Source organism: Phascolarctos cinereus, unplaced genomic scaffold (genome assembly GCF_003287225.1).
Source record: "Phascolarctos cinereus isolate Bilbo 61053 unplaced genomic scaffold, phaCin_HiC Scaffold_1;HRSCAF=81, whole genome shotgun sequence".
Lineage (NCBI taxonomy): Eukaryota > Metazoa > Chordata > Mammalia > Diprotodontia > Phascolarctidae > Phascolarctos > Phascolarctos cinereus.
Genome location: NW_027555514.1, coordinates 209,155,476 through 209,168,055, shown reverse-complemented (window position 1 = coordinate 209,168,055; position 12,580 = coordinate 209,155,476). Strand labels below are relative to the sequence as shown.

Here is a 12,580-nt window from a genome sequence, read left to right as displayed (position 1 = left end):
CCAGACCATGCTCTAGGAGGTTTCAGTCCTTACCTGAGGGTATACTACCTAGTGCTTTTTGTTTGACTGACTTTGAAGGGAGATGGTGGGTATTAAACCAAAACAAAACAAAACAAAAACCAAGTAGGATGAAGAAGCAAAGAGAAAGGAAAAAACCAGTGACCAGGAAGACAGATAAAGAATGGTAAAGGCTGGACAGAGCAGCATCCCATATTGAATCAATCTCTCTCTCTCTCTCTCTCTCTCTCTCTCTCTCTCTCTCTCTCTCTCTCTCTTTCTCTCTCTCTTTCTCTCTCCCCCCTGATCTTAAGAAATAAAACAAGCATTTCCATAACAAAGTGGAACAGAAAGAAAGATTGCACCTGAAATTGCAGATCTATTATGTACAGCTTGCTATTCCTTTTAGATATCCATATACTCTCTCCCTCCCTTCACCCCTAGAGATGGCCATCATTAGACACAAGTATGTGTTTATGTATGTATATGTGTGTATGTATACATATATATACATATATATGTATGTGTGTGCGTGTGTGTATGTATGTATGTATGTATGTATACACACATACATACATATATCAGTTCTTTCTCTGAGTGCAGATATCACCTTCCTTCATAGGACCTTTTTAGTTAATTTGGATACTTAGAATGACTTGGTTATCCAAAGCTGTATGTAAAACAATATTCTTTTGGTTCTGCTCATTTAAATCGCTTTATTAGTTGATGTAAGTCTTTCCATGTTTTTCTAAAATCATCGAACTTATTATTTCTTGTAGAAGAGTAGTATTCCATCACAAACATATACCACAAACTTGTTTAGCTATTCCCCAATTAATGTGCATCCCCACAATTTCCAGTTCTTTGCCACCACAAAGAGAGCTGCTATAAATATTTTAGAACCTACAGATTAGATATAGGGTGTGAGAGTGAATGGAAGATGACATTGGGATTGTGCACCTGAGTGACCAGAAGGATGGTGGTGACCTCAGTAGCAAAAGAGAAGTTCAGAAGAGTGTAAGATTCTGGGGAAAAGATAAAGCATTCATTTCTCGACAAGATGAATTTAAAATGTATATGGGACATAGAGTTCAATATGTTCAATAGGTAGGTGGAGATTGGAGCCTGGAGGTCAAGAAAAAGGATATGCCTAGATAGAAAGAGCTGAAAATCATCTTCGAAGAAATGATGATTGAATACATGGAAACTCATGTGGACACCAATGGAAACCATATAAAAGGAAAAGGGGAAAGTGCCCAGGACAGAGCCTTAGAGGACACCCAATTAGCAGGCATAGCCTATCAATTAATAAACATTTACTATATACCAGAAACTATGTTAAGTGCTGGGAATACAAAAAAAAAAAAGGCAAAAGACAGTCATTGCCCTTGAGGGGCTTACAATCTAATAAGAGAAACAGCAGGCAAACAATTACATACTAAGCTATATACAGGATAAATGTAATCAACATAGGGAAGATGCTTGAATGAACAGTGATTAGGAAAGACTTCCTTAAAGAAGATGGCATTTTAGCTGGGACTTGAAGGAAATCAGAGAAGCCAGGAGGCAGAGAAGAGAAGGGAGAGCATTCTGGGCATGGGGGACAGCCACTGAAAACACCTAAGAGATATCAGCAGAGTGATTCAGCAGATATTCCTATTTTCTCCCCTGTATAACAACTGAAGACCTCCGGCCATCTCTTCTGAGCTAGCAGTGGGGGAAGTGTCTTCTGCTGCTCTACTCTTCCTGTCGATCTGATCTCTTCTGCCATCTACTGGTGACTCTTCAGAATAGCATTTGTATTGGCGGGGTTTTTCAGCTCTTTCAGCTTAGAGTCCCAGGGCTATTTCAACTTGGGATTCAAGACCACAGCTGAACTCAGCTAGCTACTGGCTGGGGAAAGCCATAGACATTTAACTCTGTATTTGAACAGAACCCCCTCTAGTGAGCTTGTGCTCACTCTGACTGAAACACTTATCTGAATTATGGTCATTTCTCTTATACCCCTTCAGACTAGCCTATGTACCTTGCGCTTCATCCGGAAAGCAAAGGAGTCTCTGATGAGGTTTCTCCTTTCACTCAGCTCCCTGCCCTGCCCTCCCCTCCCCCATCCCCATGCTCCTAGCTGCTAAGCAGAGTCCGTGAAGATCACCTTGGGAGACAGATGAACAGGTGTAGAGTGGAGCTGGTGAAGCAGGTGGTGACCTTTGCCCTAATTTTCCTTAGCAACCAAATTGCTGTAATTTCTATATTCTCAAGCCTCCTGTAAGTCTTAACTTCTCTAGCCTAAAACATCTCTAGTTCTTTCAATAGGATCTCTTTCAATATGTTCTCCAGGACTCTGGCCAGCTTGGTTGCTCTCTTCTGTAGCCACTCCAGCTCAACTTAATCTTTCCTAAAAAGTGGTTCCCAAAACACAGCCCTCCACACATGACCTGATCAAAGCAGAGCATAACTCAGCTACCACACTCATTATTTTGAGTTTTAAAAAAAAATTAGTGTAGGGAACTTACAGGAAAACTCCTTCTACCAATGCAATGTAGATTAACAACTATTCTGTTAGAGAGCTGTAGGGGTATTGAGAGTTAAGTGACTTGCCAGGGGTCACTTGGCTAGTACGTGTCAGAGGCAGGAGTTGAACCTCAGTCTTCCCACTTCTCAGGCCAGATTTCTGTCTAGTTTGCCATGCAGCCACTATCCAGATGTCATGCTTTCCTTAATGTAGCCTAAGACAGCATTAGCTTTTCTTTAATACTATGACCCAACAATGACATATTTTTTTAAATTTTTAGTTAATTTGTTTTAAATTATCAACCATCACTTCCATAAGTTTTTGAGTTTTAAATTTTTCTCCCCCTCCTTCCCCACTCCCTCTCCAAGACAGTGTGCAATCTGATATAGGCTATGCATATATATTCCTATTAAACATATTTTCACATTAGTGATGTTATAAGTAAGAATTAGAACCAAGTAGGAGGAAATACCAGAAAGAGGAAACAAAACATGACAGAAGAAAAAATAGTAAATAGTAGGCTTCAATTTGCATTCAAACTCCATAGCTCTTTCTTCTTTGTAGATAGCATTTTCCATCATGAGGCCTTTGGAGATGTCTTAGATTCTTGTATTGCTGAGAAAGGTTAGGTCTATCAATACTAGTCATCGCACAGCGTGGCTGTTACTGTGTATAGCGTTCTCCCAGCTCTTCTCATTTCACTCAGCATCAGACCATGCAAGTCTTTGCAGGTTTTTCTGAAGTCCACCTGTTCATCATTTCTTATAGCACGATAGCATTCCATTACATTCATATTCCACAACTTGTTCAGCCATTCCCCAATGGATGGGCATCCTCTCAATTTCCAATTCTTCAGCAATGACTTACATTAAGTCCACTAAAACCTCTAGATATTTCTCAGGAATTATTGTCTACTCATACCTCCCTCATCTCATTATATAGTTGACTTTTTTTTACTATAAATTTAGAACTTCACATACATATCTCTATTAATTTTGATATTATTGATTTGACCTAGTTTTCTAATCCATCGAGGTTTTTTGGATCTTGATTCTTTTTTGTGCAATATAATAAGGGCAAGAGGGTGCTGGAACCAACTTCTGTAGGCTCACAGCCAATTTCTAAATTTTCAGTGTGAGCATTATACTTCAGAAATGGACAAATGCTACAAATCAGGGCTTGATACTATAACCCCTGTCCCAAAGCCAATTGACATGGAATTCTCTCCCTATTGGTGCAGAGAACTTCAGCCTTCTTTGAGTCACCTTGGGCTCTCCTAGCTTCCAGTTTCTAGAAGGAAGATGGGTGAGGCTGAAGGACAACTTTCTGGGAAAGACATGAAAGGAGCCATCAGTCTCCATCATATTTCTTATCCACAGCTTGCTACACTAGAGACTTCTGGGAGTTTCTCTTTGGGTGAAATTTGGGACTCTCTCCATTGAGCTGAGTTACCTCACTCCCAATGGGAGAGCTCCTTTATGCTATATTGTCTGATGTATAATCTCCTAAATACATCTTCTTTGATTTCTGTTTTGCTACAATTTGGATAAATGGGTTTCTTGGCTATTTGCTATGTGTGTTCATTGTGGAACCAGTATTACGTGGGAAAGGGTTCAAACCTTTCTCCTTAAAGCTTAGATTTTGGGGTTCTATTTCTTCCCTAGCAATGAGAAACACTGATCAGAAATTAGACTGAACCTGATCGTGTCCCCTTGACTAACAATATTTAAGGGAACAGATAGACATAATTCTACTCTTGACGCCCCCTCTCTCTGAGGAGAGCAGAATAACCTCCAACCTCAACTTCCTACTTCCCTTCCTGGAAGGAATGAAAGTCTTTTTTGAAGAAAGATAGAGGGAGGTAGAAGCTAGAGATATCTATTCTGCCTCTTTTCCAGCCACACAATGACCCCCTCATGCTACAGATGAGAGAAGGCCCTTAATACACGGGGACTCTCTCATTATAATGTATTGTTTTGCTGATTGTCTAAATTAAAGAAAATGATGGAAAAATGTTAATACAGATTAAACTTAAAAGTATGTCATGCATAAGATGGTAGAGTGGTAGGAACTGGTGAAATCATACTCCTATCTACAAATCTCCTCTAACAGGATCTAGGAAATGTACCAGAAATGGGCTGGGAGATGCAGTCAATATGGCTGGGAGGAAGCATTAGAGTCCAACTCTACTCTCCATACTTCCTCAACAAAGATCTAGAGAATGCAGCAGATAGAATTCTGATAAGAAAAGCTAAGAAGTCACAGTAGATTCACTTTTTCAGCTCAGGGTGGCTTAGGTAGAGAGACAAAGAGGTCTGTGGACTCTGGGGGAAAAGTCTGGTCAGGAGCATGGTGGAGAACATTGTAGCACCCAGGGATTTAGAGAGGTACAAGACAAGAAAGAGATTCTAGGGGACCCCTAAGCAAGCATTAGGTGCAGGAATGGGTTCCTTTTGGCAGTTCTGTTACCTATAACCCAGCACCAGCTCATGAATCCAAGGTGGAAAGGAGTGGTTGAGAGCCTTGGCTGAACACAGAACAAGTTTCAGGAAGCACACAGTATCTGCGTGGCTCTGATCCCAGAGCAAAGCACAACATTCCAAACCAAAGAGGAGCTGGCAGTTGAGGCTCTCTGAAATTGTAGAGCTTCTCAGCGGGCTAATGAACTGAGTCAAGCAACAGTCTACTAAAAAGCCAATAGACCAAAACTTGAGTCAGGAATTTGCAGAATTCAAACCAGGAGGGAAGTAAAGAGACCTCCCACCAGATCACACCACTTTGGGAGCACTGAAAACTTGCAGAACCCAGCCAGAACTGTGAAAGTAGCAGGATGTAAGAGGACAGAAGCTCAGACCAGACATCCCTCCCAGAAATATTCAGAGGCTACCCTTAAAATAAAATCCCAAGTCAAGAAGTAGGCTGGAAGATGAGCAAACAAAAAAAAAGAACCTGACCACAAAAAGCTATTGTGGTGACAGAGAAGCTCAAGACACAAACATAGAAGAGAATGACTGAGAAACATTTACAAGCAAAGCGTCAAAGAAAAAAATGCATCTTGGACACAAGTCCAACCAGACTTCCTAGAAAAACTAAAGAAACAGGTAAAAATAATTTTTAAAAACCAAATGAGAGCAGTAGAGGAAAAAATGGGACAAGAAGCAAGAACTAGAGAAGATATAAGAGAATTAACATCTTGGGAAAAAAGACACAAAACTTTACTGACTAAAATAACTCATTGAAAATTAGAATTGGCCAAATGGAATCTAATGACTCTATGAGACTCCATGAGAAATAACAAAACAAAATAAAAAACTGAAGAAAATATAAAATATATCATGCAAAAAACAACTAACCTTGAAAACAAATCAAGAAACATTTAAGAATTATTAGACTACCTGAAAGCCATGAACAAAAAGAGCTTAGATATATTGTAAGAAATCATAAATGAAAACTGTACAGATCTCTTAGAAACAAAGGGCAAAGCAGAAGAATCCACTAGTCACCTTCCAAAAGAAACTTGAAAATGAAAACTCCCAGAAATATTACAGCCAAAATCTAGATCTCTTACTTAGGTTAAGCAAAAAATACTGCAGCAACCAGAAAGAAAGAATTCAAATACAAAGGAGCCACAATTAGGATCACACAAGATTTAGCAGTCACCACTTAAAAGAAGTAGAGAACTTGGAATATGACATTCCAGAAGGTAAAAGATCTAGGTTTACAACAAAAAATAACCTACCCAGCAAAACTGAGTTTAATCCAAATGGCGCATTCCTGAAGAAAACACCAAAGCCAAATAGAAAGTGTGCCATACAAACACAGGATTCAATAGAAGCATAAAAAAGTAAACATGAGTGAGAAATCATAAGGGACTAAACAAGGTTCAGCTGTATACATTCCTAAATGAGAAAATGATACATGTCGTTTCTTAGAACTTTATCATCACCAGGGGCCATATATGGAGTCTAAACAGAGGGCTTGTGATTCTGTTGTGTTTGGACAATCTCAAAAAAGATTGGAATGGGAGTGAGGGAGAGATAAATCAAAAGGGGGGGAAGAGAGAAAAATTGGGAAAATTATCTCACAAATTGTGAAGTTTATACAACAAAAAAGAGGCAAAGGTAGAAGTGTATGACACAAACCTTGTTTTCATCTGAAATGGTTAAAAGAGGGAAGAATACACATAAACACACAAATGGATACAGAAATACATCTTATCCAACAGCAAAAAGAAAGGAAAAGAGTTAAGGGAAAGGGGGAAAAATATGAGGGACAGTAGATTAAGGAAGGGATTAGCAAAACAGACTCTTCAAGGGAAAAAAAGAATGTAAAAATAAGAGAGCAGGATGGAGGGAAACAGAATTAGCAATCACAACTATGAATGTTAATGGGATGAACTCACACTAAAAAAATGGAAGACAATAGCAGAGTGGATCAGAAATCAGAATCCAACGATTATTGTTTGCAAGAAACATAATCGAAATGAATAAACAGAGTGTGTATGAGGTTGGAAGTAGGATTGTGAGGAATTAAGGAGAGAGAGAAGAGAAAGGAGAGGCACCTTTTAGATTGCAGCCCAAAAACGCATGAGATATAGTATGACAGCACGGATGAAAGGATCAAATGGAGATTTTTAGAGATGGGGGAGCCGGGGGCTTCCTTATAGGAAGTAGGGAATGAGCTAGTATAGAGGAAGAAATTGAAAATAAATGGCAGAGTGGGGATGATAGAGGAGCAATCTGTTGGAGGAGATGGGATGGAATTGTTCAGTAGGATCTCTTGAGCAGGTAGAGAAGTTAGCCTTAGTAAGGAGTAAAGCCACCTCATCATGTGAGACAGGGGTAAAGGAGGAGATGATGGCAGAAGAAATATAAGTGAGATGAGATGAGGAAGAAGGAAGAGGGAGCTCATGGAGAATGTCTTCAAAGTTTTTTCTGTAATATATGAAACAAGCTTCTCAGCTCAAAGGGTAGGGTGAGGGGGAAGCCTTGGGAGCTTTGAGGAAAGCTCAAAATATTTGGAAGAGTCACCTCAGAAAATGGAACAGAAAGGAATTGAGTATAGATTGAGGTGTATATATGTGCCAGTGAGAGAATTTTGCTTGACTATATAAACTGTTTGCAACAAGGGTTTTGTGTTTCTTGCTTTCTCAATAGTGGAGAAGAGAAAGGGAAGCAGAGAAGACAGATCTTTATAAAAATAAAATTTATTTTTTAAAATCTGCTTGAGGAAAAGGGAAAAAAACAAAAGTGGGGAAAGGAATTGTTTTAAGCAAAGTGTTTATTCTGAATCAACAAATATCAAACAAAATGCAAATTTCCAAATACAGAGCAAAACAGAAAAGGACTAACATTAAACGGCAGAGGTTTATGTGCAGTTTGCTTTCCTTTTTAAATATAATAAATTCAACATGTGGCTTTGTAAGTTGTCCTGTTTCTCTGTGATTCTGGCCTTCTTTGTTCTCATCTATGCATTTAAAAATGCAAAATGATCCTCTTTTTTTTTCTTCTTTTGATCATCCTAACCCTAGCCCTCTCGTCCTTCCCTTGCACCTACCCCCCCCCAGCCCATTAAAAAAGAATAAATACAGCAAAGACCTTCTTTTGACAAGACCAAGAACAGCTCCGTGTACTGGAAAGAGCTCTACAGTCGGTCAATAAGCATTTATTAAACTACTACTATGTGCCAGGTTAAGTGCTGTGGATACAAAGGCAAAAACAAGCTTATAATCCAAATGGGGAGACAATATGTAAACAACTACATACAAAGAAGCTATATACAAAATGAACTGGAGATCACTGCAGAGGAAAGGCACCAAGAATGAGGAAGACTGGTAAAGGATTCTTGTAAAAGGCGGGACTTTAGCTGAGACTTGAAGCAAGCATCCTCTGAAAAGTCAGAGAGGATCCGGGTTGGAATCCAGCTGTGCTGCTTGCATCCTGTGGCTTTGAGAGCGTCCCTTAGTCTCTCAGGGACCAACTTCTCCAATTGTAAGGAGAGGTGATGTCACGAGACGCTCTCAGAGGTTGCCTCCCAGCGATGTCTGGCTTCATTCATTCTATCCATTAGCATTTTGGGGGGGAGGGGGTGTCCCAACGAATTTCCATCGATGTAACTGACTTGTGGGAACTTAGAGAGTTGGAAGGACGTTACTTGCGTAGGTCACACGCCCAGTAAATGACGTAGGTCCCACAGTCAGGAAGTATCTGAGCAGGATTCGAACCAGGTATTCCTCATTACCAGTCCAACCCTCCATCCATGCGTCACAATCTGAAGCCGTAGGATAGGTTGAATGGGGTGTTACAGGAGAGCAGCTTGCGGACGCCAGGGGTCGCCCTTCTCAGACACGACGCGGGCTCCCCTCTCCGAAAGCCCAGGCGCAAGAGCGGCGGAAGAGGGCGGGGGCGGGGTCTGGAGCTTCTCTCCCGTCGTCCCCCGGGCGCCAGAGGAGGCGGGGCGCGCCAGGCATTGTGGGAAGGGGTGCTTGAGCGGTGGTGGTTCTGGTGCGAGTGTCGCAGTCGGCGCTCGCGTCTTTGGCTGCCGGGGGAGGCCGGCGACGACGCGGGGCACGTTGGCGCGGGGCACGTTGGCACGGAGACGAGGAGCGGCGGCAGGCCCCGGGTGAGGGCGGCCGAGAGGGGAGGTGGGCGGGGGGGTGGCGGCGGTAGCCGTGGGGTCTCCCGGGTAGCGGAGCTTTCCGCCGGGGGCGGGGCGTCCACGAACCTCGACCCACGCGTGAAATCGCGGCGTGAGCGGACGAATTGGGACGGCAGACGAGCTGCCGGTTACCAGAACTTTCCAGAACTGTCACCTCCCCCCCCGGTTTTTGGGGTAACTGGAGCAGATTTTTTGGGGGGGGCAAGATCTAGGGCATCTCTTGATCTGCATTTTGCCTCACCTCCCTGTAGTGGGATCCCTATAGGATCTGGAGTCGGAGAACCCTCTTGCATACAAGTCCCTGCCCATACAACACCATACCTGTTCACTAAGCAGCTAGGAGGCCGTAATGTGGCTGGAGCGCTAGACCTAGAGACGTGAAGACCTGAGTTCGAATCATACCCTAGACTCTACCTAACACAAGAAACTCCGGGCATTTTCACTGGCTTTCCCCCTGTGCCTGGAATGCTTTTCCTTCTGCACCTCCTGGCTTCCTTGCAGTCATGCCTAAAATCCCACTCTGTGCAAGAAGTCCTTCCCAGTTCCCCTTAATGCCTTCCCTCTGTTGATTATTTCCAATTTACCATTTCTGTGTCTTGGTTGTACGTAGTTGTTGGCGTGTTGTTTCCCCTATTAGACTGGGTTCCTTAAGAGCAGGGCCTCTTTCTTTTTATCCCCAGCTCTTATCACCATGCCTGGCACATAGGCACTTAATAAATGTTGTAGACTGACTTCTTAGCTCCATGACCCTGGGCAAATCACTAAACTCGGCCTTATTTACTACCTCCATACTAGCACTTCCTAGGAGATAAAATGAAATTAACATGTAAAGCACATTGCAGCATTAAAGCCATATATAAATGCTAGCCATTGGATAACTCAGAACCTCACTGAATGGTTATTTTTCTTTTCTATACGATGACAGATCTGACTAGATCTCTAAAATCCCCAAACTTCTTGTACATTCTTAATTTACTGACAGCTCCACAGTGCCTGGTACTTAATGAGTGACTTGCTTCTGTGGCTATCCATTGTTAAGGCATAGAATTCCTGCCTTGAGGCAGGAACTGTAATTAAGCTTTACTGAAGATGGCTTGAGGCCACAGCAGTATAGCTTCTAACTCCAATACAAACGTTGTAAGTGTTTTCTTGTAATAATTTATTAGGAAAAGAAGGTAATGAGTTAGGAAGCAAGATCTTCCAACTAGGTACTAATGTAATGCTTTCTAGATTTTTTTTTTGTAGTGAAGAGTAACAACAATCTCCATTGCTCTGAACAATCAACAGTTTATTGTACTTTTGTTAATGTAAATCACATTACTGTAGACAGCTTTGTCCTTATAGGGGAAGTTGTAAAGCTAGATAGTGAGCTGTTAGCGAATGGATTTATTCAGGACACTTGATCTTGTCTAATATATGTTCCTGAAAAGTTGAGGGTAAGTTGAATTAATTTCAGAGATGATTCCTCTTTATTTTCCACTTAGTGTTCCTAGCAGTTCTGACACCTTAGTTCTCAATTTCTTTCTTCTGGGTCAAATAGGTAATGATCTGTAAAGAGATGCAATTATACAAGGAGGCAGCCTTATCAATAGAAATTTTGTAATAGTGAAGAATTTTTTTAATATGAGTGCCCCAATTTGTCGGTTTTGTGAGTTTAGTTTCATAACTAAACTTCATTAACTTTTAATGAAAATTTTGTGTGAAACATTTTTTGCAGTCCTTTGTTGTTGCTAACTAATCTGATTATTGTTGTGGTTTTTTTATTCCAAACTAATTTCATAGTTTTCCATCATGTTTCCATTGTCTTTAATTTTGTGGCTTTTGATGAGATATGAATAGTACCTGAAAAGCAGAAAAATTACCATTTGACTTTACTCAGGGTCATGGTATCCTAGATCTCTATTTGGGAGGGACCTTAGAATTCTGCTCCCTCATTTTGTAGATGAAGAAGCTAGGGCCTGGGGAGGGGAAGTGACTTGCCCAAGGTTATAAGTGTCAGAGCCTAGGCTTCAACTCAGGTCCTCGTACTCTAAAGCCAGCTCTCTTTCCGCTATATTTTTTACACAATAAATTTTTTTTTTCCTTTTATCTTCACTTTTTCTTTGTGGCGTTTGCTAAATGGATGATGTTTTGGAATTCATCTTTGCTTTTGGAGTCCTAAAATCCTCCTTTGAGGCCTCATTGTGGCATGGAAGTGACATTTGTTTGTCAAAATATATCTCACCTGAGAGTAAGCTCTAATAGGTCCTGTCAAATTGGAAAGGCTTTGAATAAAGGTATATCTGTCACACTAGCACCAATCTGGCATGTAGAAGGTTGGCCACCAGGTGATGAAATTTTTTGGCCACTCAGTTAATGAAGAGTGCCTTTTGAGGGAGAAAGGAGTTATGATCTGAGTAAGCTCAGGGAATAATCCACCCTAAAGAGATCATGACTCTTTAAAGTGTCCCTACTTTTGTAAACATGCTAGACATTTTTGGGAAATAATAAAAACCCACTCTAAACAAAGGTCCACCTATGAACTTTAAAATGTTTAAAAAAAATAAGTAGGTACCTTTCTAGTAAGTATCTTAAGTGAACTGGTATGATCTAGGAATATCAGAGATAACTAAAGAAATGATATGAGATACATAGATGGTGCTGCTTGTTCCTATGAGGAGCTCTTATACATTCTTTTTTCCACTCATAGATGAACTGGACTACACAATTGGATTTTCCCTATTAAAATATTTTATTTGGTACCCTGATTTGTGAAACCCATTGAATATATACTGTTTAATGAGTCTTGTTTTATTCTTTCTCCTATCCTTATGCCTTGATCATATCTGAAGTGATTGGAAGAATCCTTAATTTTCTGTTCATATAAGTATTTCTAATTTCAGGAAAATAAACAATACATTTTAAAAAATTCTCATTAGAGGTTGAATGTTTCTAAAACTTTGCAGACCATAATGACTTCAGCAAGCAAAGCAGTTGAGTTACAATTACAGATGAAGCATAATGCTGAGGAACTACAAGACTTCGTGAGGGATTTAGAAAGCTGGGAAAAAGACATTAAACAAATGGATTTGGAATTGAGAAATCAAAATGGTGTTTCAGGAGAGGTAAATTGAGAGTTTTTAATTTAATATCCAACACAAGTATTTATTTAAAAATAAAACCCAAACAAGCTGTTAAAATGTATTTTTATAGCTGCAAAATTGAAATGAATTACTTTGCTATTAAATTTTTGTCATTTTTAACTATCCTATTTTTATTTATATTAATTTTTTGCAAGTATGTTTAGTGAATAATTAGAATTAAATAATTAGTATGTATTATAATCTAAAGGTAAACTAGTCCCTAAATACATAATTAAATAATTTGAGTATCTACACTGTAAGTGTAGAACATTTTCATAGGAAATTAATTACA

General features: G+C 40.1%; 1 protein-coding gene across 1 annotated transcript in view; it reads left to right on the top strand.

The window, feature by feature from the left end:
• Positions 1-8,991: 8,991 nt before the first annotated feature.
• Positions 8,992-12,580, top strand: part of RPAP3 (RNA polymerase II associated protein 3) — a 53,906-nt gene continuing 50,317 nt past the window's right edge. The window contains 2 exon segments of the mRNA XM_078156759.1: positions 8,992-9,130; positions 12,112-12,270. Of these exon segments, the coding sequence (XP_078012885.1) occupies positions 12,118-12,270 (153 nt within the window). The 5' untranslated portion in view covers positions 8,992-9,130; positions 12,112-12,117.